This window comes from Tyto alba, unplaced genomic scaffold (assembly GCF_018691265.1).
Source record: "Tyto alba isolate M040663 unplaced genomic scaffold, T.alba_DEE_v4.0 Super-Scaffold_10, whole genome shotgun sequence".
Taxonomy (NCBI): domain Eukaryota; kingdom Metazoa; phylum Chordata; class Aves; order Strigiformes; family Tytonidae; genus Tyto; species Tyto alba.
The window spans coordinates 8020198-8047372 of NW_024881262.1; the positions used below are offsets into that span (position 1 = coordinate 8020198).

Genomic DNA, 27175 nt, shown 5'->3' on the forward strand with positions numbered 1-27175 from the left:
TTCAAAAAAAGTAGGGTTCCTTGTGGCTGGAATGTGATTTATTCTGAACTTATAAAGAGGACACATGAAACATTATAAAGCTTTTTATGAAATGCATTTTTACACCTGGACTCCAGGAATTCACTGTGGAAGTTATGGTTAGAATTTATAAAACCTAGTTAGGAGTTAATGTGGAAGGGCTGTATTTGTAATTTTGGTGCTAACAGCTGAGCCCCAAAATTGTGATTTTGGAATAAATCTATTGCTTGTACATGTAAAGTTCAAAGGAAAAATGTCTAAATCAAAACTTTATTTAGGATTTATTGGTAAGATTTGCATATCTGTTATGTTTTTTATAAATTTGTTGCACTGTTTGTAAATATGCTTTATGATTAGTAAATCAATTTGGACAATATTTGCTGAAAATCTAAGGGATATGCATTACTTGACTCCTAAGGGAGAATACGTTTTAGTGAATTCCCTAAAAATGCTTTCCCATTTTAGTGGTGGCAGTATTTATGGTGAGTTAATGAAAAGCAAACTCAGAGAAGGCAGATTTGCATCTCCTAACTTTATTAGGTAACCACTTCTTTTATTTACCATTAAAAAACTTGTTTCATAAGGCAGCTTTATGTGTTGCTCAGTACCTAAATAAAAATTAGTTCCCATGCTCTATGTTTAAGAAAGCTCTCTTTCAGAGTTAAATCAAACCACAAATCTGGTCAGACTTGAATTGCAGAGTGGTTTGCTATTTAGTTACTCAGACTCTAATATTTTTGTTGTGCTATTCATTTGTTTGCAAGCCATGTTGCTTACCACAAGCTGTAGTTAAATGATTGCAGCTTATTTAATTGGGGAAATTACATCAATAAATGAAAGGCAAATTAATATCAGTTTTTTGACAGAAAGTTATATTCTCAAATGTGTGTCTTTTTGGTGCGAATGGCACTGCCAGCTGATAATTTTCTACAGCCAGTTTAGCAGCTACAAAGAAGAGATTACCCTATATAGCCATTTAAAGTTTTTCCCTTTCCTATTCTGGGTAGCCAAGAAGAGGACTGTAACCAGAAGGACAAAGCTGGTGGAAGGGCTGGAAGGCAGGTCCTGTGAGGAGTGACTACAGACTTTGGGTTTGTCTAGTTTGGACAAAAGGAGGCGGAGGGACAACTTCATTGCTCTCAGCAGCTTCCTGAGGAGGGGACGTTGAGAGGGAGGAGCTGAGCTCAGCTCGTCTCCCTGGGGTCCAGTGACAGGACACCTGGGAATGGCGCAAAGCTGCACCAGGGGAGGTTTAGACTGGATATTAGGAAGTATTTCTTTCTTTTAGTGACCAAACACTGGAACGGGCTTTCTAGAGAGGTGGTTGATGTCCCAAGCCTGCCAGTGTTTAAGAGGCATTTGGACAATGCCCTTAATAACATGCTTTAACTTGTCAGCCCTGAATTGGTCAGGCAGTTGGACTTGATGACTGTTTTAGGCCCCTTCCAACTGAAATAGTCTATTCTGTTCTGTTCTGTTCTGTGTGGATGCCTTCTGCTATGCTTTAAGACTATTCACAGCCCTGGAAAGGGAGTGACAATGAGTTTTAAACCAGCTGTATGAAGATTCATGATTTATAAGCTGGGTACCTCAGCAGCACACAGAGCACAATTTAATAATTGGCTCTAGAAATTTGCTTGATCAAAACATCAACATTAATCAGCTTTTACAAAACAAGAGAACTAAACTCTTTGTGAGAAACACACTTTGTATCTCTATCACTAGCTTTTATTTAAAATGGCAGCATAATGAAATAGAGTTACTTTGCCACCTGATAAGTCACATTGCATGAGGTGGCACCATGTTCATTGAAACCACAGTACGTGGTGCTTAAAAGTTCCTTGAAATGGCTATGTTCTTCGGCTCATTCATGTGAGCTGCCTTCCTGAAGAAAGAGCTGTGATCTTAGAGCAGTGCTGTGATCTCAAATGAACAATAATTTTATTTTGATGTAAAAAAAAAAAAAAAAAATCACACGGTCTCAAATATTAACAGTTATTATTCCTAAATACATAAAAAAAGACAACATGATAATGAACAAAAGATTGAAAAATTATATGAGCACATTAAAACAGGTATGTCTCTTAGAATCAAAGACCTGATACAATGTGCTGTTTAGTTTAGTACCTATTGCAAATACAATAAAAGCAGATACATGAAAGTGAATAAGGAGAGTATATCTTTACTACATGAATAGAAAGAAAGCAGTATATTTGAATATAAATGATATAGCCTGCAGAAGAACCTGAGATAAATCACCAGAATTTTGGAATTTGAATAATTTTCACACAGACAAGTAAGGAAATGTTTTAAGATTGAATGTCAGGCGTAATCTCCCTGGCCAATTTAAATTTGAATACTGTTTATATTTTGAGAAACTGTGATCCTATAGAAAGTACTTTTCAGCTAAGAAGGTAGCACATGAAGAGAAATACACGTTGGAATCATTGACCGAACACCTCTGTATAGTGCAGTTTGGTTTTGGGGTAATTGCAGGGTGAGGTTGGGCCTTTGCATAAATATGGTCTTTTCTAAAAGTGATTGAAAAAAACGGGGCCACAGAAAGATTCTGTCTTAACTGACATGAATGATATTCTTCTCAACTAGATGTTCCAGTCAGTGCAATCCTTTTGATTGACATATCTGAGGAAAATTTTAAGCTTTTTACTTCCTTTTTTCTTGAGATAAACTGAACAAACTTGCAGCTGACAGGAGCCTCACATGAGATCCTAATGAGGCAAAGAGAATGAAACATTTCTTTTATTCTGAAGTAACAAAACCATAATGACATTGTATCGTGGTTTTCAAAAAAATATAAAAATACAAAAACTTGCTTGTAACTTAATAGATATTTTTCATGATGTGGAGGAAGGAATGCTGAATATTGAGGATATGAGTTAATCAAAACTTTTCTCTCTCCTCTCTTTTTACCTTTTTCCACACCAAGTTGTGAATCTTTCATTTGGATTCCCTTCCTCTTGCAGGAAAAAATCTCCTTCCACTATAAAATCTCACAGGATAGGGAGAAACAAGTATTTGTCATATGGAACTCTTTCCAATTGTTTTCTAAGTAACAATTTTTTTCCAGATAAAGTTTGTTTCAGATATTTGTTCAAGTTCTTTTCTAAACCAGCTTATTTTAGAAACTCTATGTTCTGAATGCTTCATTTACATCACTGCACTTGAAATAGAGCATTGTCCTAAATTAGTGAGTTATTTGCTGTTCCAAACAGCGCTGCTATATCAATCAAACCCACATAAAAATATCTAAATGTGAAAAAAGTTAAGTAAATGTTCAGTAGATTTTGTCAAAGTAACCAATTAAAAAAAAAAAAATCAAAATTAAGAATTTAATTTACTTCAAAACTTTTAAACATCCTTCACTGGAAGGATCTTTATTTTTGAATTAAAAAAAAAAAAAAAAAAAAAAAAAAAAAAAAAAACAGAAGTTTTAGGTAATTTCTTTTCAAAATTTCCCATTATGTCTTATTATATTTAACTGACAATGCAATATTGACATGTTTGCTAGTTACCCTGTTAAGAACATTGCTATATTTCTTTGAAAAGCTCTTTTTCCCCTGTTTTTCTGTTGAAAGTTGGGTCACTCCTGCTTATGTCTAGAGATTTGAAGCGGTGTAACTCCATGCAGAAATATTACTGCATTCCTCTCTACTGTATTAGAAGTAGACAAACTCACAAAACACAGTAATGGTAGGAAAGAAGAGAACAAGAACATTTATGTCTTGATTATGAACTTTCCATCTGCTTCTAAACATTAGTTCCAAGCCCTATAAAAATGTATACATCTGTTCAGTGTGTATTCAAAACAAGATAGTTTGTGACCTGCAGTATACAAATTACCTGTTAGAGCACCTTCTCATCACACCTGTGAAAAGATACAGAATGGGAAACAAAGTGATAATGTTGCATCCATTTTTGTAGTATGGGCCATGTTTTTGTGGATGCTGCCACATCAAATATGACAGTATCACTCTAACATATTTCATTAGAGTCTCTCAAAGAGCTTATTTTTTCCAAATAGCAATATGTGGTGAACAGATAAGATAGCTTTTTATCAAAAGAATTCTATCTAAAATCTTTTTTCTATTTATCTGGCACATTTTTTAATTAATCTGTATTTGCTGGGGAATGACAAGGATACTCGAAAGCCATTTGCTTTTCTTAGTGAAACAGAAGTAAACAAAAATAAAATGTAAGATATTTGGGTACAGTCAATGTCTGAATCTACAGCAAGTGCTTTTATCTCATCATACTGTTAGAGTTATTATATCATCAGTCCCTCATTGACTAGCTGTCAGAGAAGATACTGAGCATCTTTTTTTAAAAACAAAACTCTGCCCATAACTGGAACGTGTAATTTTTCTCCTCTTTGTGCCTCCTGCCAGACTCCAGACCACATTGCAAGAGGGTGAGTGACTTCTGAAAAAGTCCTTGCCTGATGCACTTCAGCCCGCGTGAGTACACCGCTGGAAGAGGCGTGTGCTGAGTTGGAAGGGCTTGACTTTTGACTGACTTAACAGCCATCTACTGACAGGAGAGATTATTTTCTTTCTTGCTGGAGGAAACAGGTTCTAATACTGGCAGAAGCACCCAAATTCTTACAGGCTTTGGACAGTTATGTTGTAATTATGTAATTGAGTACAGTAGCTACATGGGCACATCTTTAAGAATTGAGCTCTAGCTCCAAAATAAAGCGCTATAAATCTGTGTCCCATTTAATATCTTATGCATTCAGCCTGTCCAGAAGGAGATGATATGTTAGTGTTAACAATCTACTTCTCATCTTCCATTTATATGCCAAATAAATTGCTGGTAAGTTTTCCTGGTGGACTTTTAAAAGCAGAAGAGATCAATACTTACAAATGTATACAAAGTTTTTAAAATGGCAAGACCTTAGAAAATATTAGAGTCCATAAAGTTGTTTCCCAATATATTCACTAGTAGTGAAGTGGTGCTATTTATGGGTATGTCTCTGTAACTCTGCTTGTCCCAGGTCTCTGGAGGAAAGTGAAGCTGAAGACTAGGAGTGCATTCTCCTCAGGACTTGAACATGGTCATTTTGTTTTGTTTTATGTTGATGCAGCTGTGCTGACTGCCAAATTCTAGTCTTGAGCACAGGCCTAATATCCTCAAATGGCCAGCCCTAAGACACTGAACTTAAGTGAGCTTGTAAATGGCACAGAAGCTATTTTAATGAAGTTCTAAAGCTGAAAGGCATATAATGCTTTCTGTATAGGGATGGGTAGTATATGTGCAATATTTTTACCACAACTAGCCACTGCTTTTGGTTAGCATACTACTAGTCAGACTGTGGCTGCTGGCTATTTGAAGATATCAGCTGTCCTAGATGCACTATTTACACAAAAACATTGTGAAAACCCACACATTTGCAGTAATAACAAATTGGGAAGCTTTAATTATTTTTGCTTATTATTGCATTTTTATGAAGATTATTATATGTTTTGCCCATGTGTAAGTTCAGACTTTACTCCTAATAATTTTTATAGTCAGTGAGGTGCTTCCAAATTGGGTTAGAAACTAAGGCAAAGAAGTGAGAATCTTGGTGAGGAACACAAAAAGGGAAACGTGTATTTTTTCTCAGTACATTCAATTTTAAAACCTTTTTTTTATTTTTTTCTTTCTGCTTATACTTCAGGCTATATACTTTTACTCTGTTCTAGCATTTGGAGAGGACAAAAAGAAGCAAAAATGCTAACAAGAAATTCACCATGTTCTCTCACTAAATTGAGAATTCAGTTGTCCTGCTTCTGTGGAGATATTTTATCCAGCAGGCTAGTTCATGTTTAGGGATATTTTTGCTACACAGTAAGATACTATTTGACAAATCTAGTAGGCACGTGGTTGGGTAGGTTTTGGGGTTTTGCTATTTTTTAGAAGCTGACAAGAAACATTTTTTAAAGGCCCATAGTGTCTCTCTTCATATTATGTAATTTTCACTGTGTCACTGTATTGAAAGCAGTATGATTCTATTTACTGCTTGTGCTTTCTTTGTCTCAGTTACTTGTCCAACTTGTGTGTCATTCTGAGATAATTATGAGCATATACGAAATTAAAAACTTGCTTCTGTTCAGTGGAGAATGTATACATGCTTAGAATATCACTTAGAAAAGCTGTGACATTCTGACAAAATATGTTTCATTTCACTAAAAACCTTCAAGTTTTGTAGATTTCAAATTGAACTGGTTCACTGGTGTAGATCATAGAAGTAGAGCTGCTCTTTGGAGAATATTGTAGGAACAACAAAAAACATGTCTTTGCCTTAAAGTACACCCTTTACTTGTCATGACGGTTCAGTATCTCATTTAAAACTACTTATATCACCATGTCTTTTATTGTAATTAAGAAAAAGGGATTTTAGCTTATAGTCTTATAGCTTTAGTGCTTTTTGAAGGCAAGGACATAACTGGCTGAAGTAACGCTATCCCAGTCCTCACTGCTATAAAGCATTAGTCTGTACTCCTTGACAGTGATCATTTACTGGATACAGAGTCTATACAAGCTAGAAAAGGCAATTCCCTATTTACTCATGAGTGAGACTGAAATCAGTACACTTATTACATGAGACTAAGACAAGTCTCCAGATTCAAGTCATGTTTGAGGAATCCAGCAACGTGGCACTTCAGATATGACATTCTGGTTGTACTGTCTGTCTTCTTAATTTGTGTATCTGCAGCATTTCGTATTGACTATAGATCTTCTAGGACACTGGAAAATGTCTTCACTGACAGTACTTAACTAGGGCTCCTTGGTTGTGCTTAAGGATGCTTTAAAAGCAGAATGCTTTTGTAATCAAGAAGCTGCTAACAAGCAGTTCCCATTCCCTCATTCCCATTTCATATTGTCTAATGCATTCTGTTAAAGTTGTGTAAATTACTTTTAAATAGAGTATTGAAAGATATAATACCTTGCATAATCATGTGTTTCTCTTCATTACATTACTTGCAAGTTATGTTCCAGACACTCAAATACATAACAGCAAATCAGTTAGTAGTCTCACCTTAAGTTTTAAAGAGCAATTTAAAAGGGACATACACATACTGAACCCTCCTCCAGAATCTTTGAGAGATTATTTTAATTTAATTTGTATGTTAACACCTTAAGGTGTAAGTTTACTTCTCCATTTATTTTTTATTTGGGACATGTCTGTCCATAGTCCTCTATGTACTTCATGTATTTCTGTTAGAGGCTGTTGGTGGGGTACTAACCTGAAGCACACTCTACTTTAGAACTCTGCTTTTCCTCCATCAGAATATAGACCTTGTGTGTCACTCATATAAGGCATAGGAGGAACATGGAAGCAGTGGTGAAAAATTGAAAATAAACAGGATGAAATACAGTAATTTGATTTACAGGTAAACACTTGTAATTGTCATGAGAAGGCAAAGAAAAAGTGAAATTCCAAAGTTCATAAGAGTTAAAGACAGTACTTTTTAAAAGTTTCTAGTCTCAGCTTGGACAATTCCCTAATTTTTCATAGACGCTATAGAAAGCATATCCTTGATATTAAGCTAAGTATGTCTACCAACTTTTGAGTTTTATTCGAATGCAGGAAGAAATTCAAGCTGTTTGGAGAGAAGGTAACTAAAGTGTATACTGACAGAAAAAATATATTTTTTCTAGCCTGACTTTGAGTTCTCTTTAGTTCATTGGAATCTTTATTAGAACAAAAAAAATAGCAACCATTTATTCTTCTCAGTCTTTGCCCGAGCTTTTCCAGACTACTACTTGAACTTAAGCTAAGCAATTTATTAGTAAAGTCCTATGTGCCTAAACTTTTCATTTTTGGGGTGTATGATTTGCCTGTATTTTCTGAAGAATAGAACAAAGCAAAGCCATTGGGAAGCATATACTGTGGTAGAATTCTGCAGTCTCCTCTGATCTGTAACTGTGTTTCCTGGACTATTTTTATCATATTTTCCATAGTTTTAGTGGACTTTCAAGCTTCCGTTTTTTACTAATTTTAATAGTATTTTTTATATTAATCATTAAAAATTATTAAACTGTGACTTTGAGAATGAAAAACTAATAACTTTTAAATTACTGTCTGTTCAAATAATCTTAGCTTTCATAGTGTCCTCAAAAGGCAGCAGAACTAGAAATCTTGCTTTTAGAGGTCATGTAGGAAATACTTAAGATGATCTTGAGTCACATGGTTTTAATGGAACCATTTTTTTAATGTTAAGAAAGAAGCTCTTGTTCACTTTCTCTCAGTTTGGTTGTTGTAGTCCACTGAAGCTGAGTTGTGTGGCCTTTTTTGCAAGGCTTAGTGGTTTTAATTCAAAGCAAGTAATGAAGAGAAAAATGCAAAACACATCCTTTATACTGCTAAGCATCAACAGTAGTTTGTTTATATTATTTATAAAAGTGTATTGAACTGCCTAATCCAAAGCTCAATGAAACTGAATGCAGATTGATAACAGTAGTATATAATTAGGCTTTGCTGACCTTTTTTTTTTTTTTTTTTTTAACTCCTGTGAAATACATAAGATCACCTTCCCAGAGAAGGAGATTGTGAGTGATGACAATATCAGAGCTGAGTTGCCTGGTGTCCACGTATGTCTTTGAGCCAGTAGTTGCTCTGGAAAGATTTTTCCAAAGCTCAAGTTCCATTTTCAGAAGTGATTGGAGATACTGGCAGATAAGGGGAGTGAGATCTTACTGGTTTGCTGACTCTACCCCTTTTAGTTACCAACTTTTTTTCAGTACCTGTCATCTAACCCGGGGTGGGGAAACACGTACTTTAGTTAACAACTCCGGTGACTCAAGAAGATTATTCTTAGCAGACTAAAAGACAAAATTAATTCTGGAATTTTTTTCCTTTGGTTTTTAGAGTCAGGTTTCAGTCACACTGTCTTTAATCGATAAGAAACAAGAGACAAGACTATGTGTTAAAACTTCTGCTGACACTGGGTGTTTAAGATAATGCTTGTACACAGTGTAGATGACTACACATAGTTCTTTTTATTTGCTTTAATTTAGACAGACTTTGTGACATAACATGCGGCTGACTACCTTTTCCCTCAAATACAAAATGAGAACAGAAATAAAATATCATGGATGAGATACTGTGAATCGTTATGATAACTCATGCTAATTGAAGTTAGGGCATATGCATTACCTCTAGTTGTTAGCTTAAGATAGGGAATTTTGAGGTCATTTAGTCCATTGCTGCTGGTACAGTACACTTCCTTCCTTTCACCCTAGATTGCCTTTAACTATCAAAGAGAAAGGTCTTTTGCCACATTACTTGATGAACTGTTCCACAAACCAGAACGACTGCTCACAAAGTTTTTTCCTTCTATTATTCAACAAAAATAGTTTTTCCTTAATTACATTGCTTTTGGTTGTGTCTTTTAACTTTTACTTGGAAACTTGAATTTCCTGTAACTACTGTGTTCTTAATTTCTTTGGTAAAAAGAATCCTTTATTTTGAGATCAAAGAATTATGATATACATTAGCACTTTAATTATAAACTACAGAATGATAACTGAATGAATAGGGCCAAAACTCTTTTAGACTAGCAGGGCTGACAATTAAAAAGGCTTTTTTCATGACTTGCAGCATAGCCTCTTCTTTTTTTGTTAAATACAGCTATTATTGTAGTTGAAGATTAATAATCACTAATAGCTACTGGGATCTTCTAATGTAATATTCTGCACAAATAAAACCATCTGCTTAGATGGTACTAATCTCCCCCTTCATCCCTTCTTTTGCAAATGCCAGTTGTTACTTGAGCAGAATAAGCAGAAAAGGCAGTAACTTCTCTCAGGGGCAGGTGGTTTATGTGCAGAGGAATGCTGGTGAACTGGAGGTAAAATAAATATTACTGGGATCAGCATAATACAGTGGTCTAATCTAATATTGTGTCTAGTGTCTGCTGTTCTCAGCATGAAAATTTTAAACATTTGGGAATGGACAGACAGGGAGATGCGTACATACTGTCTATTGGGGCAACCCTCCCAGCGGTGGACGGTGAGCACTGAGCAGTACGCAGTTAGCAGCTCCTACAAACCACAAGACTTAGAGTGTTGTTTCCATTTTTCTTGTTTCAAATATATTAAGAATTCATAATATGAAATGGAGTTTAAAAGGTGTGAAAAAAAATCCAGTTTGTTATTTGTTAACTACTGTTTTTAGCTACTGAGTAAAGTCTAATGTCTGTCGTCTTCATTAGGTCCATAAATGAAAACTTTTTTTTTTTTTTTTTCAATCCAGTATCAAGTGTGCATTCTGATCAGTGCCTCACCCCACAAATGCCCCATATGAGGCTCGGATGAAAATATTGTTAATTAGGGCTCAGAAGCTGTTATAGCGTTATGGTATATCCAAAAGATCACAACAGTTCCTATAGGGCTTTTTTGCTTCTCTGAATACCCAAATGAAAAACTTGAAAATGTGTTTTGTATTTTCAATGTGCAATGTAGACACCGTGCAAAATGTTCTAGAAATTTCACTCTGATATTAAAAATCTTTTGAAGTTTATTTACATTTTGTTTAAAGCTATTCAGAGTACATCAAATGCCTATATACATTACCTTTCTACTGCAGTGGGGAAAAAAGGAAATTCTTAGAGTCTACAAGGTCTTTATTTTTAGGTCTGAAAATCTAATTTTATCTGTAACTGCATCTGCCTTCACTTTTAACATACGGGAGAAGTTTGAGATGAGTTTTTGATCTATGTATGCAAGTACACTTAGACACACACATGCATGCACTTTGGATACTGTCAGCACTCCCACTCATTTGTTCACTGTATGTCAATGCCATCTTCTGCAGTACTACTTCAGTTTGGGAAACCATTTATTTGGAATTTTACACAGTATGGGAAAATTATACTGAGTACACACTGATTACAGTTAGACATTGTTAGGTATTTTCCTCTGGTACGTTTGCATTCCATAGTATTTGTAAAAATCCATCCTTTTCTCCCTGGCCCCATGATCAAAACACTTGTCTGCACTGTAATCTTCTCTTATCTTGACACATTTGCTGTGCAAGTCTTTTTTCTCCTTGCAATCCATCTATGGTGGTATCTTCCTCAGCTGTCCTTTTAATCTTGCCATCTTCTCTTTCAGAAATTCCCCAGGCTCCTGTTTATGTTGTGCAACAAATTCTAACTTGGTTTTCTTTCTAAATCTTTTGCCTTTTTTCAAACCCATTCTCTTCCACTCTCACATCGCTTCAACAATGCTTCTTTCATCTTCTTCTTTTGGTACTGCCATATCATCTCCATCCTTGTTGTAACCTGTCAGGCAAAACTTGTCTCCTTGTCTATTTGCCCATATTGAGATCTCTTATAGTGAACTCCATTGTTCCAGAAAGTTAATTTAAAACTGAAGACAAATAGGCATTCAGCTAAGCCAAAACAAAAGTTACAGAATCAATAGCAAGACCAGAAGCTAACAAAAATATGATGCTTACCAACAAGGTGAGTCCTGAGCTTTGAGTTGTTCTTACAACAAGGCTTGTCGGATAGCCTCAAGTAACCTGTACCTTTCATATGCCATGCTCACACTTCTTTGATTCTATCGGATAAGCTTCAGATAGGTGACAAGCCTTCTTGAGTAGATGTCTTTTTGAACTGTCTTCTGAGACATGTAATGTATTTTTGGTGCTTAGACACTAATGATGATTATAAATAATAAGATATTTAAAACAGATAGTATCAGGAGTAACCATGGTGCGGTACTGTAGGTAAACATTGACTTTTAAATTTATTTTTCTCAAAAGCAACTGCCGTTGTTTGAACAAGTACTAACAATTCCTGCAGTGTTGTAAGATTATGTGCTTTTAAAATGTACTTCTATTTAATCTTTGTTGTTACCATTATATCATGCTGCCTTTATCATTTTAATACAGAGCCCACATAAAGGTAGGGTGCAGTGGAATGACATGGCCATCATAATTCTACTATCTTAGTAACAGGTGCATTATTACAGCCCCAGATGTGGTAATAAATCTCAATTCTACCTCCATATAGCTTGAGTTTTATTACTAGGGTTCCTTACGAATTTCAAGGGCCACTCAATAGCACAGGACATTCTTCTGAGTTTTCTTTCTCTGTTTATACAAATATTCAGTGATGAGAAACATTATTTGTTAGGTCCTTATTCATTGATGTTCAGGGACAAGTTTGAAAGGTGAGGGAGTTTCTTTTTCAGGTAATTGGTAGCCTCAGGAGCATGCCAGCTAATTATAAAATACTTCAGTATGTTCATCAAACTGACCTGGGATTCCCGAAGGCTCAAAGAGTTTGTCAGACTTGGCATTTTCCCCAAGCCTGAGGGGAACCTGCTCAGTCCCAAATAAATTCATCTTTAATTAATGTTTTCTTTTTAAAATGAAACAACTGATCTTCTCTCACCTTTATTTGTTAAGTTATGCTATTTAATTACAGGAGGAGGTATGAGAATTCCTTTTGAGATTTAAATTTCAAATTATTAATGTAAGTCAACTGATTACTTCTTATTCTATGTGTCTTGCACAGTATACATTGAAGTTTGAATATTCCAATTTGAAAAATACTATGAAACATTCACAGAAATTGCATCTTTGAATTATGATACCAATAAGAAGTTTAAATACCTTTCTGGCTTGGTAACTACCATGTCAGTATATCCAAGATCAGAATGTAACCCTAACTGAAGTAATTCTTTAACAAAGAAGTTGAGCCTCTTTGTGGGTACGCAGTGTATCCTGGTGTCTGGGGGTAGCCTCAGTATGTTATCCATCCAATTCTCCCCAGAAGTGGAACATGTCTGTTAATGTTTATGGGTCTTTTCTTTAAGCTACATACTATAGAATTACGTATTTTCAGCTTCCCTTGGATCCTCAGCACTGTGGTTCACTAATGTTTCTCCCTGAGGGCTAGTCTGTCAGGTTTAATGAACTGTCAGTGCTCCAGTCCTCACTGATTAGGGTGACCTACATGGAAAAAATTGGCGTACCTTCTCATCAAGAGGTGAAAAGAGAGAAAAGAACAGTATTTTCTCTATATAACCATTAAATATCTTAGCTTTCCAGAGTTTGAGAAGATAGGGAGACTTTAATGCATAATGTTCTCATGAATCTTTTTGTAATCCTTATTCTGTCGAGTCGATGTTGTATTGATTGTCCAAGTTTTCCAAGTTCCTCAAGGAACCATTCCTTCAACCACCTCATTGATGCTTTTTTTCATGTTCTTCAACTCCTGGATTCAGTTTCTTCCATCCATTGTCTCTGGTTCTCCCCAAATCCCGTCTCTAAGGACTGACTGCTGCCTAGCATACATTCTTCTTTCAGTATGGCCACTTAGAAGACTTCATAATTGCAAATAAAGTTCTGGCAAAACAGAGTACAATTTGAGGCTCCTGTTACAGCGTTTCTTCATCCTCTTCTCGCAAATCTCCATAGTTAGGTCTGACACATTTTGAAGGTCATGCTATGCAATGAATTCTCAAGGATAGTGGTGTATTAATGTATCTCAGATGATGGCATATTAACGCATCTCAGTGTCCTGATATCATGATCATTAATGTTGAATAGGTGTATAAATGAAATGTAGGTAGATGAGGAAAAACAGAAAAAAAAAAAAATTATTGTCATGATAATGGAAGAAAAAGTATAATGAACATCAAGAAAAAGGACTGTTAGGTACTGAAGCAGATTATATGCATTATTTTAATTAAGAGTGCCTAATAGTACATATGGTTTCCTTTGAATAATAATTGCATGCTGATGAAGTGTGATTAGAGAGGTTTTTTTAGGAGTTCAATTAAATCAAATCCATTTCTGTAAAAGGGGAGTGATTAAAAAGATGATATCAAAGTCTAAACCGAAAGCTGTGGTTGAAGCTTCCTATTGTAGATTTCTTTATTACTGCACTCCTCTGATGACTATTATCTAGTTTTTAACAATGCCACAAGTTTTAGACTGAGTCCTGCAGATTCAGCATAACAACTGGCTTTACAGATCAAATAGAAACTTAGCGCAAGTACTTGGACGTCCTTGAATGTATGATCCTGTGATTGGTCCTAATTCAGGAAGATTCTTGGTTCATTCATGTGTCTTGAAACATATGAGAAGACACTTTGATTAATTAGGACTGTAAGACAACATCCCGTTTGCTTGGCTGATCTCTATTTCTGTAGGGTGCTTGTGAACCTGGGTAATTAAACGCAGACTTGCACTGCTGCTTATTTTATCTGCTAGTCATTACTGTCTGACTCGTAAGGCTCATAGACCGGCAGAACTCGGCCAACTGTCTGGCAACTGTTAACAAAATTATCAATTGTCTTGCTGAGTCCTATCATCTTGTGCTTTGATTATCCTGTATTGTGAGTAAGGAGGCCTGGTTGTGCTAACATCCTGATTGGAGTCTTAAACACATACATAAGTCAGGGCAAGGCACTGATATTCACTAACTGGTAGCAAACACAATGAAGGCCTTTAGTAGCACAGAAGAGCATGGTGATTTCAGGAACTATATATTAAATGTCCAAGCTGTTAATCACAGCATCCTGTGTTTTCATAGCAGTACACAGGAATCAACACTGATGTATCTTGTCTGTTGTTTTGAGATGACATTTACTTTCTTTAAATTCTCCTTTCTGGCTTAAACCAGATAAAATACTTAACATTTCTTGTCCTAAGTGTGTGCAGTCTTGGCTATCTGCATGTTTTATCCTTTCAATGTCTGTATTACACATGTAAATAAAAAAAATAAACTATATAGTTTTGATTTAAGGTAGTAAAGATCTATCCAAGATACAATTTCTGTACATGATGGTTGTCATTAGAGATCTTTGCCTCTGATGTATGGAAATAAATTTTTCTTCATATTTTATTATATGCTTTTCTTTCTACCAAAGCAATAGTTAAATATTTTTCCTCAGTACTGCCTGTAACCAGCTTCAGGCAGTTAACATTGCTTTTTTAAAAAGGATCTAGCACTAGTTTCCCCTCTTCCTGCTATACCTGAAGAGGGTCAGAGAATAAAAGCATTTAAAAGGTCGCTTTCCATTCAATAATGGCATCTTGGTTTATGGGAATGCTATTTGCAAATTATTCAGCTTTAAAGCAAAATTTTCTGTATTTGTCACTCTCAAAGTCTGCAGCTGGTAACCAGAGCAACCTGGCTTTAAAGTTGGAGATAAAAAAGAATTAATGCTAGGACAAACTTTAAAATTCTCTTTAAGATATCTAGCGTGAGGGTTTGTATTGATGTAAAGATTTGTATTGTCATGGTGTGGCCTCTTTACCCAGAGCTCATGAAGCTCATAGTGCAGAAGAGCATTCTGTTACATCCTTTTTCATGCTCATAGCTACCCACTCTAGGGAAAAGTCTAAGTGACTAACTGTTTTTTAACAAGATGTTTGAATCTAGTGGCCCTTCTAGAAGTTAATTTGACACATTTTTTGTACCTAGATACCACTAGAATTTGACATACATAAATATGAGATACATGATTATAAACTCTTCTCAAGATTGTTGCTACTTACCTGCATACTTCAAAGACGTGTAATTTCTGTTTATATGCAGAAAAAATAAGAGAAACTCCCTTTCTAGCTACACTTCTACACTACCCACATAAGGAACTGTGCTTTACAGTTAGCTTCGTGGCTTCCTGTGTAAGCATTAACCCTGTATATTCTGCACAGACATAAAGTTGCTCTGTCTCAGTTCCAAAAAAAACAGGATGAGTACAAGTTCATTTATGCAGTGCCAAGCCTAACTCAATAAAGCTGTTATCTTGGAATTTGAGTTAATAATCTGTGTTCTTTGCTGCTGCGTAACAAGAGCATGAGAACTGCCATAACGGGCCACCCTTCAGGCCCGCTTCCCAGGCTCTGATGGTAGCTAGTGACGAACGCCTCTGTATTTCTCCAGTGACCACAGTTGAAGTTTGAATCTGGAGCATCATTTTTAGTTGTCAGCAGTGCACTGCCCTGCATGAGTCTGTCTAGTCCTGTGTATAGGGTTTACGTGGCGAGGTTTTGGTAGTGGGGGTGGGGTACAGGGGCAGCTTCTGTGAGAAGCTGCCAGAATCTTCCCCCGTGTCTGACGGAGCCAAGGCCAGGCGGCTCTGAGATGGACCCATCACTGGCCAAGGCTGAGCCCATCAGCAACGGTGGTTGCTGGGATAATGTATTAAAGAGGGAGGGAAAAAGAAAACTGCCCTACTGGAGCTGAAGAGAGGAGTGAGGACATGTGAAACAACTCTGCAGACACCAAGGTCAGTGAGAAGGAGGGGGAAGAGGAGCTCCAGGCCCCGGAGCAGAGATGCCCCTGAAGCCCCTGGTGAAGGCCGTGGTAAGGCAGGCTGTGCCCCGCACCCGGGGAGGCCCACGGTGAGCAGATCTCCTCCCGCAGCCCATGAGGGACCCCAGGCCAGAGCAGGGGGGTGCCCGAAGGAGGCTGTGACCCCGTGGGAAGCCCACGCTGGAGCAGGGTCCTGGCGGGAGCTGAGGGTCTGTGGAGAGAGGAGCCCACGCTGGAGCAGGTTTACTGCAGGATTTGTGACCCCGTGGGGGACCCACACCGGAGCAGTTCTTGAAGGATTGCAGCCCACGGGCAGGACTCACTTTGGAGAAATTCATGGAGGACTGTCGCCCGTGGGAGAGACCCTATGCTGGAGCAGGAGCAGAGTGTAAGGAGTTCTCCCCATGAGGAGGAAGGAGCGGCAGAGATAACAGGTGATGAACTGGCCACAAACCCCATTCCCTATCTCCCTGTGCTACTGGTGGAGAGGAGGTAGGGAAAATCAGGAGTAAAGTTAAGCCTGGGAAGAAGGGGGGGGGAGTGGAGGGAAGGTGTTTTTAAGATTTGGTTTTATTTCTAATTATCCTACTCTGATTTGATTGGTAATAAGTTAAACTAATCTCCTCAAGTAAAGTCTGTTCTGCCCGTGATCGTAGTTGGTGAGCGGTCTCTCCCTGTCCTTATCTCGACCCACAAGCCTTTCGTTACATTTTCTCTCCCTTGTCCAGCTGAGGAGGGAAGTGATAGAGCGGCTTTGGTGGGCACCTGGCATCCAGACAGTGTCAACCCACCACATCCCATCTGAAACCTGTTTGGGCTCTTGGTGTCTGGCACACCCCATGACAGTGCTCCAGAGCACAGTGATGTCTTGTGAGACACAAGGCACCTCTGCCCATTCCGTGCTGGGTGAAGAGGGAAGGATTGCTCTCTGCCACTGTGTGAGGAGCATCATGATGACTCCTTGATGGCCTCGCTCACATCCCTTTCATTGGGGACCTGGATAGAAGGTAGAAGGGAGTGGAAAGAAACGCTCTGTATAACCTTATGGAGTTATAACCCATGGCGTGGGGTATAATTGCTCGCTAGAAATTAATACAATTTAAAATATATTTTTTAATATACACATATTAGAAATTTCACATAAATGCATTTAAATATACACAAAGTTTTCCCATGTACTTTATATAAATATTATTTAAACTGTAGGAATTTCTACATTTCTACAGAAAACAAAGCAGACAATAATTTCTTTTTTGTGCAAGATGGAGGGGAGTGAGGAAATAAAGTTTTTAATATTTGTAAGACCTCAGATACAATTCATATTTTTCTTGGTCAGAAACAGTTATCTGTTATGAATTACTATGCTCTTCTAGTTCACCTACAATAGCCATAGACTTGTTGTACTCTTTTCTCAGAGATCCCTCTACTGCCCTATGGTACAGTATGTTGAATTAAATGCCCAAAATATCGTTTGACCTGTAGTGTAAATACATACACTGGTACCAAGGTAGATTTCAGTAAGAACAAAACCACATATGGTATGGCTGAACTTTTGAGAAGTTCTGAATTTTCAAAAGTTGACAGCTTTCGTGCAAAGCAAACGTGTTTGTGACCAGATTCTATTTTTTTGTGTAATCAAGGGAATGTCTGAATGTTCTTCAGAAAAGTAGAGGGTCAAAGAACTGCTTGTTTTCTCATGCTCCTGCCTCTGACTTTTCTTGTATGAATCAGTTAACTTTTCGGGGGGGGGGGGGTGAAGAATATAAGAAAAACAACTGTGTAGACTGATTATGGAGGAATTTTTTCTACAGTAAATTGAGATCCCAGTATTAAAAATGCTCATTAATTTATCATGAGTCTCACGATTACTGCCATTCATCCATACTAGGTGCTAAAATTATGTTATTGCCAGGCAATCACAGACTTCATTTAAATAGATTCCATTTCTCATGCTTAATTAAAAAAATCTGATAACGTGAAGGAAGTTGGGAGGAGGGGACCAGCAGAAAGCAAATTCAGGAAATTTGCCTGTATTATCAAAAATGTTTCTTTGATTTTGCAGGGTGGAGAGGTTGAAGAAGGCTGATTATTTTAACATTTGAGATTACTAATGTTGTGGCTCTGAGAGGGGATCTTAATATATGCAGAAACTTATGCCTTGTTTACGTGGGGGTTGACACTGAAATCACTGGTTTTGGTTGGCTTAATGTCACATGATCTCAGCAGGTCTCTCTGCTGGTCAGTCCGTGTGGAAAGAGAGACCCCTTGGTGCAAAGAGATGAACATCTGAGATTAGACAGTGCAACAGTCAGCCACAGAAGTTAAGCCTTTTCATTCACCTTTACTAGAAAAAAGAGGAAAAAAAAAAAAAATGTTCTTTTCAACACACTGTTATTGATTACCCTAAACAGCACAGTATCTTTCCATGGTCTTTCCTCAGCCATGAAGCCCATGGATAAAGTGTGAAGGGAGAAATGCAAGGTGTGAGAGCAAACATGACTTGAAAAAAATAATGCCTGATGTCAAAGGAAGTCGAGGCTCAGAGATCAAATGAGTTGCTCAGTGGCACGCACCAATCAATTACAAGGGTTGTTTGAGTCTGTAGCAGGGCAGAGCTCTGCTGAGTTTGTAGTTGGGAATCTACACAGGTCTAACTACACTGCTTTGTTACATTATCTGCTTTCTGATATGAGTTGTCACAGTTTTGGTAGATTAGCTACCCTGTGTATTTTCCCTAAAAGTGCACAGGTATCAATAGGGTAAAGTGTTGTTAATATTCATGGAATAAAATTATATAATAAAAACCTGAAAATTATAGAATGCAGGGAGGAAGAAAAAAGTTCTTTGCAGAGGTATATAGCTTGAAATATAAAGGAATTGCCACTGCACAATTCAGGTTTCAAGTAGCTGTGTCTAATCCATTCCAGAAGGTAAAATTGGAGTACAGCACTACTGCAGAGCAGTGTTCACAAAAGAATAAACATGGCAGTTTACCTGATTTTTTAAGTTATGTTGTTTTTAACTTGGTATATGAAGAGATCTGAGACGTCTGTTTAATTTTAGCGCTCTTAATGTAACTAAAAACGTCCTAAATGCTCAACACTTACACCCACTGAGGTTTACATAGTGCACAGGCTAGATATAGCACACAGTTCCAAATTTCACTAGACAAAAAAACCCCACAACAAACCGACTGGCATGTGAACTTTTGTGTTAAAGAAACTGCCTGCACACTATATGCTGATGTTTATTCTAGCAGATTGATCTCTATCATGCATAATATTTTCATATCTGCATATCCACTAAATATGTTTTCATTTTATTCATCTTACAAGTTTCTCATCATATGGCAGAATAGAAGATGGGCTGCCATGCCTGCGTTGTCTGTAAAAGCAGATAACCATTTAAGAGATGCCCCTGCAAGACATGATCAATAGCATTGTGCCCCAAGAGCAAAACTGAATCTGTGTAAAAAAGGCTGACTGGAGCCTTTCACGCTTATGTATCCTGGGTTTTAAATATTCAATTTAAAAAAAAAAATTACATGCCAATAGATGTGCTTTCAGTTGTTAGTAGGCAGATTGGATATTTGAGGAACCAAGTTGCCCTGAAAACTGGGTTTAACTCACAGAAAAACCAGGTGTAACATACCAAAAAAAAAATCTGTGATGAAACCGTCCCAACTCCATTTTAGTTAGTTTCCTTATTTACATAGATGAACAGAGATATTTATAATTTACATAGATGAACAGAGTATGTGTATTTAATCCAGTTATTCTATTGTCACAGCCTCTTGGAGTGGTGCAGATCCATGCGATGTCCCTGAGGGCTTTTATAGTAAAATTAGGTTCAGAAGTTGAATAGACTTGCAAGAGGACATAGTTCCTAAATGAGATGGTTATAACACTTTGGAAGAGAGAAGAGCCTATGGATTCATTTAGGAAGTGTCATGTGATACTGAATCAGTTTTAACACCAGCATTTTTGGAAGATGGCTTGGGATTTTTTTCAGCTTTTGGTATCTGCACGGTGTCAGAGAGATAAAGGCAGGGCCAGTAGTTATTTCCTTCCTATAAAGGTGTTTACGCTGTGAGGTAAAAGACCTTGAAATACTGTTACCTTGGTATAAATTCATTTTTAATATTACTATTTATTTTACAATATACACTATATCTCTGCAATTATTGTTATTTTTTAATGTAATATTTATCTCTAAAGTAATTAGAAGTTCATTAAATACATTTTAGTTTATTGAAGAGTACTTTTCCCAAAGCCAAGTGCAGTGGAAACACTATTCATTATTTTTTAATTTTAAATTGTATAAGAAAAGCATTTCAGAATCAATTAGCATTTGAACTATAATTTTTTTTTCTTTAGACTTGATAATTGTGCAAATGTTACATCGATTATTGTGTGTATTCTGTGTGTATTATTATGTATAAATGTTATTTGAGAAGTTGTCATTAGTGTTATAACCAGTTCAGAATGGGAATAGAATTAATTATGCTGCTTTAGTATTTCACTTTATGAGAAAAATATTGTCTTAACTCTTTGCTAAGTTATTCTTGCATATATTAATTCAATAGTCAGTCTGAACCATTTTTCAACAGGGAAATGGGGGCAGAAGCTTGTCTTTATTTTCCATGTATATTCAGTGTTGTACTCGGGGGAATGGTATATCCAAAAATAAGACTATAAATAAGAAATCAGTAGCCTTTTCTGTCTTGCTGCATTATGTGGGTTTGATATATGCTTCTGCAGCATTATTACTTACTCTGTTCAAATCAAAGCTCTGAGCTTTCCTTTATGTGATTGATTTCTTCCAGATTAGCCTACGAAGTACGTGATTTAATAAACACTGCTGTTACCTGTTTACTAACACGGGAATGTCTGCAGTATTACATACAGAGATACTATAAACTATCCAAAATGCCTCAGTCAGTCATAAGATTTTGATGGTATAACTTTATTTGAATAGGAAGGAGAAAACAACTTTGGTCTTATGTAGTCAAAAGAAAAATAAAATTGCCTGAGAGAAATAGAAATAAACCAAGAACTTCTAAAAATTAAGCCAAATTCTGTAGGACATAATGATGAAAAGGAAAGATGCTTTCTAGGGTAGTCTCCTCTTTAATGCCACTTTCATGCCTCAGAAAAGAATCATTTTTTCTATACTTTTGTGTTCTTAAACATTGCAGTAACAGATTGAGAAGTATCACTAGCACTGTGTAACTGTTCATGTCCTTCCCTAAAATATGCCTAAGAATATGTATCTTGCATTACCATTTAGTGAAGGCTTTTGCAGAAATGGGGTGTCAGGGAAGAATTCAAATGTTTTGTGTGATGTAGTACTATTTAGGATTCAATGGGTTTGAGCTCCATGTAGAATGCCTTCTCTTTAATAGGATGTTATTTCATTGCCACAGTTGCTTTTTCATAGCAATTTACAGGTTGTTAATGTTTTGGGCAGCTATATCTTGAAAGACTTCGGTGCAGGAGAAGGAAGGATTTTGCATGGCATTTGGACATTTAGAACCAGATATTTTACTGCTGTTTATGGCTGAATTATATGAACCCGGTTTGGATACGCTTTTGTACAGATTTCTATTTGCCCTAGCAATTTTATTTTTTGTATTTCCATGATGCCTCTCTGATACTCCTAAAACCAATGTTTTCTAATGCTTTTCAACTCAGAGACTTTTGTGCATAATCACATATAGGAAACTCAATGGCCTTCAACCATTAATGGCCTGTGCAGTTGGGAAGTTTGGAGAAAAGTTTCATGAGAACTTACTGCATAATATCTTAACACAATGCCCAAACACAGTATTTTTCCTCCTTCTTCAAGTCCACTCCTAGTTCTTTAGTTTTCCTGGTAACAGCCTGACAAATCATTATTCCTCCTAATTTTTTTTTCTCACTATACATATGGTAGGGTTTTTTTCCATATGCCTTTTGCAGTATTGTATTCTCTAGTGGTAAATCTCAACAGCTTCATAGTACATCTCTGCTCAGATGTGGGTTGCAGCCTGATAGGCAGCATGTTCCCTCAGTCTCTATACCCAAATCAGTCTGTGGCCAGGTCATTTCTTTAATGCTTCCTTAGAAATGTTGTTGGGGTTCTATTAGTGTTTCTCCAGAAAACTTGTTTTTCTGATATTATACTGTTTTTGTGCACTTTCCTGGGAGGTAGTTTTCAATTGCCGTACTATTGTTTTTAATATTACTTAGGATTGTTGTCTTTTCCTGCTACTTTGTATTGTAGAATTAAAATGCTACTCTCAGCCCAGCAACTATCATATTGCTTTTGAAGGATAGCTATTATTCTAACCCCCACCACCACCTTGGGATGTGTTGTACAGTATGATTCTATTCAGTCCACATTTTTATCAACACGATCACCATCACCTGCAGCCATCATTCCATTTTAGATCACAGCCCTACAGGTATTTTTTCAGTTTTTGCAATATCAAGATATGAAGAAGATGAATGAAAGTTTCTTGCATGTTTTTGTCAGTGTGTTTTTATAGCTACCACGAACAGTGATGGACTTGGCAGCCTGGAGACTGAAATCCTCTGTTTAATCACAGGCTAGGTATAGTTCAGAAGAAAGACATATTTCTGTACACAGCCCCTGTAGCATGTCTAAGCCTTGAGCTTGAGAGCCTATCTTCTATAAATGAAAAAAAGCACTCAGGCTAGTCAGTCCCTGGCCTCATCTCTGGAACTGTTGAAAAGAAGCATTCATGCCATTGAGTTTTGTGACAGGTGCTAATGTCTGGTCTGGAGTGGACTCAGAGTTCCCTTTCACTCATTGGGGAATTTCTTTCTGTAAGTTACTGAGAGAGTGGAGTGTTCTATCCAGTCTGGAAGTTGGACGTCTGTGCGCATAAAGTTGTCACATGTCTTTTCAAAAGCAGTGCCTTTTCAGGGCAGTTTGCATTTAGCTATGGGCTTGACCTGAAGCTCATTAGTGTCTGTGGTGTGTTTTCTTTTTCTTTTTACTTGTGTAAACTCTCAAAATCCAATAGCTAAAACCAGAGAACTAAGTAAAACAACAAACCTCATTCATATTTTTAGCATGTTGAGATGTTTTATTTGAAAACAAAGCAGAACTAAGGCCCTTCAGAGACTTCTGCAGTATCCTAGGTCCACAGAAAAAGTACTGCACAGAATTCTTATGTGTGGTCATAAATTGTAATCTCATAACACTTTTTATTGTTGTATTAGGAAGGCAATGGTCTAGGTCATATTCGTTTTCACAAAGATGGGTTTATGGGATTTAATTCGTTTTTTCCTTGAAATTCCAATGTAATGAAAATATGTGCTATTCCAAAAGAAGTGCTGGCTGTTAAATCTTCTAGAAATTATTTGACTGTTTTTTGGGTTTTTTTGTATTTTTCAGCTAACAGGACAAGTGACTTTGCAAATTGCCAATGAACCGGTTTTGCCGTTTAATGCCCTCGACATCGCGTTAGAAGTTCAGAACAGTCTTAAAGGTAATTTCTGTTAGAGGAATATTGTTCTCCACTAATACAGAGGAAAAAAGGGATTGTATACTCCCTGACATGGATTTTCAGTTTCCACTTGAATGATAGCCAGTAAATTTACTAGTTAAAGTGTCATTATATAATGATAAATAAAACACAGGTTTTCTTGCTAAATAAACCCATAAAATGTTTATATTTATTTTGATGTTACTATGTCAGTTAAGCAATAATTAGTAATAAAATCTCATAATTACAGTCAAAGATAACAACCTCTGTGTCTGAACTTCATTTTAATTCCCTTCAAGGCTTTGTTCAGTACAAGCAAGAGAGGGCTTCTAATCCCGTTGCCATTTGGCTCCTTAGTTTTCACAATCATCTTCCTTGTTTGGTTTTTCCACTAACTCAGCCTGTTGGCAGAGCATGCTAACTTTCCTCTTTTTTCAGGCATGACAAAGCACAATAATTTACCAATATGTATTGTATGAGTAGATTGAGCACTGAGACCTGAAAGATCTATATTTGAAACTGATCTTGCTGTGTTTGGGACAATAGGTTGAGATTAGGGAGAAGAGCAAAAAAGTTCCTAGTCAGAAAGTAAACAAGTGACTGGTAACTTGGAAATAGTGCTGATATAATTCTCTTAGACTGTGGTTTTGGCACAGTTTGCTAGGTGTAGGATGAATGCCTTGATACGAGACCACTCCATCAAGATTGTGGAGCCATTACGAATATTCTTATGCTGCCTTCTCATTTCTGGCTCTTTCTAATCTCTTGTGGCATTTTAGGGCTTGATAAAAGAACAAACATGCTGCAGTCTTTTTGTTCTACATAGACAACAGAACCCAGTTAAACCAATAGCCCTTGGCTTGGGCTGCTGAGGATAACACAGTTAAAGGGTGCAGTTGTGCATTCTCGTTGCTTCTGGGAGCTGCTTTTTGTTTGCTTGGTTTTCTCAATAGTTGGTAGAAAAATGCTGATATAAGAACTAAGCCCATGGTATGTTACTGAGATATTCTATACTACTATCTAGACTACGAAAGTACAATAAACCACCTTCTTATCAATTATGAAAAGAGTATCTGTCTTAGCTCCAGTACTGAAGACTAAGGAGGGAGAGGAAGTCTGGATCCTGGCACTATCCTGTGTCCCTCATCCACATGAGCTTTTTCCTTCAGTATCATCTGTCTTCATCCTCCTGTTTTGTCCCTTTTCCCTAACAGTTTCCTTGTATCTTAGTGTGTTCAAGTGGGATCCAACTCTCCTTCCTTTTCTAAGTGACTAGTTGAAAGTAGGCTGGATGTGGAAAGCACATAAAAGTCTTAGTCCTAGGAAATTATATATTTTGATAATGTAGCTGCCAAATTCTAACATAATTGTGTGCAAACAGATGTTTTAAAAGCTGGTATTCTGGTCAGAATTCAGTGAACTTAAAAACAAATGGTAAAAAAGTACATGCGTGTCAAGAACCCCCATGAAATTTGAATGACTACTCCAAAGCATGCCCATGGTAGGACCTCACAGTGGAAACGTGATATAGGTAAAACCATGTTGTTATTTCCTCTTCGCCAATTATGTCTCTGGTACAGATTACCTGTAGTGTGCTAAGGCCTTTCAAAAATAGTTTTTCTATTCATACTTTTGTGGAACCCTCAAGTTGATCTGTTAAATAAAGATGGAAGTTCTATAAAATCACACCAAAACTTTACACATAGTTAAATAGTATGTGACATCTTATCTCCAACTTAAAAAATTGTTTCAATCTTGAGGTGTTGCCCCCGCATTTCATTCACTCCCTACAGTATAAAGTATCACTTTTCTGTAATATGCATTCATAGAAGTATGATACCTTTTCTTTAATCTCTGCCATTCATCATTGCCAAGACCTAGTAGTTAGTAGCCTACTATTGATCTGGAATCAGTGAGTATCCAAAAAGACAAGTAATTTTAGCTCTGTTGTGCCGTATAGACATTGGTTTAGTTCAGACTAAACACAGCAGGGAATAATAAATAAAAACTGTGGGTCTGCTCCTATTCCAACTGAACATGAGAATGTCTGCTATTGTTCTTCCTTTTTTCTTTATTTTGAGTAACAGGAAGTTTTGATTTAAACTGATTTTTTACCTGTAACTTCAGTTAGATCATTTATCTCAACCATTTTAGGGGAGGGAAGATTATTTTCTAGGCTGTAGGGCCAGCAGGATAAATTTTCTCCCAGCTGTTCACTTTGGAGTTTTGTTTAATAACTATTCTCATTACTTCCATGTCTTGTCTATCTCTGACTTGTGTTAAATAGCAGTTTATTTTTATCTTGGAAACCAGTAAGACAATGGTCTTTTTTCTAGTTACTTAAATGAGAAGTTGTACTTTTTACCTGTCTTATGAATTTTTTTCTTCATCAAAAGATTTTACATTGTCTTAGATTTCCAGTTCAAAGGTGCGTTGACTTAGTAAACTGTTTCCTTCTCCAATACAATGCAAACTATAAATGTAGAAAAGGTGAAGGGAAATCCTCGCAACATGCTAGAAGATTTGTTCATTAGTCTTAATTCTATGCCTCTGGCATCTAGTTCAGCCAGTCACTTAAACATGCTTTTTATTGCCTATTGGACCTTCTCACATTCTTGAAGTTAAATCATATGTGTAAATACTTGAGTCACAGTTTTGTAGTCTCCTGGATGTCCTCACAAAAGGACACATCTGTCTTAATATTTGCTACTACTGTACTTATTTATGCTTCCAAATGATTTAATTCTGTAATGTGGTGCATGTCAGTACTGTTAGCTCTGTTAAATTCAGTCGGATGTTCCTCAGCACTTTATAAACCATTTCTGGATAGGCTGGATAGCGGGTTATAGGGAAATGTCATTCACAACATGTTTACATCTGAGTCAAGGCCTGTTCCTCAGAAAGATAGGGAAATGGCTGTTAAGTGACATCTGTTCTCTCTGCTTGCACACACCAGAACTCATGGAAACAAGCTATTGCTTTTGAGTTTACCTGAAAGGAAGAGTTGTGACTGGAGAGACATTTCTTTTTGTACATCTGCTGAGTGTCTGATATGTAACAGGAAACCTCATGATCATAAATGATATGGGTTCCAAGACTGAAATCCAGGTCCCTGGGGCTAGTCAGGCTGTTACCTGCCTTATCACAGATGTGATATCTTACACAAATTCATAAATAGGTGACAATTTAAAATATTTTCATTAACTACACATTGAAGTTGCGTGGTGTTCATGCTTTTCATATATTTAAAATCAAGACCCACTGAAACTTGAATCAAATACAAGAATATCTCACTAGGCCTTGCATGCTACGAAAATGCAATTTATCTCTTGAGGTAGGGTGCAGACAAGATGTCAAATCTCGTGTGTGAATAATATAA

The 27175-nt window shown here is 36.7% G+C and overlaps 1 protein-coding gene across 1 annotated transcript in view; it reads left to right on the plus strand.

Annotated features, from left to right (window-relative positions):
* Window positions 1–27175, plus strand: part of NAALADL2 (N-acetylated alpha-linked acidic dipeptidase like 2) — a 406653-nt gene that overhangs the window by 356079 nt on the left and 23399 nt on the right. The window contains exon 12 of the mRNA XM_033006356.1: window positions 23706–23799. Within this exon, the coding sequence (XP_032862247.1) occupies window positions 23706–23799 (94 nt within the window). The remainder of the gene's footprint in view (window positions 1–23705; window positions 23800–27175) is intronic.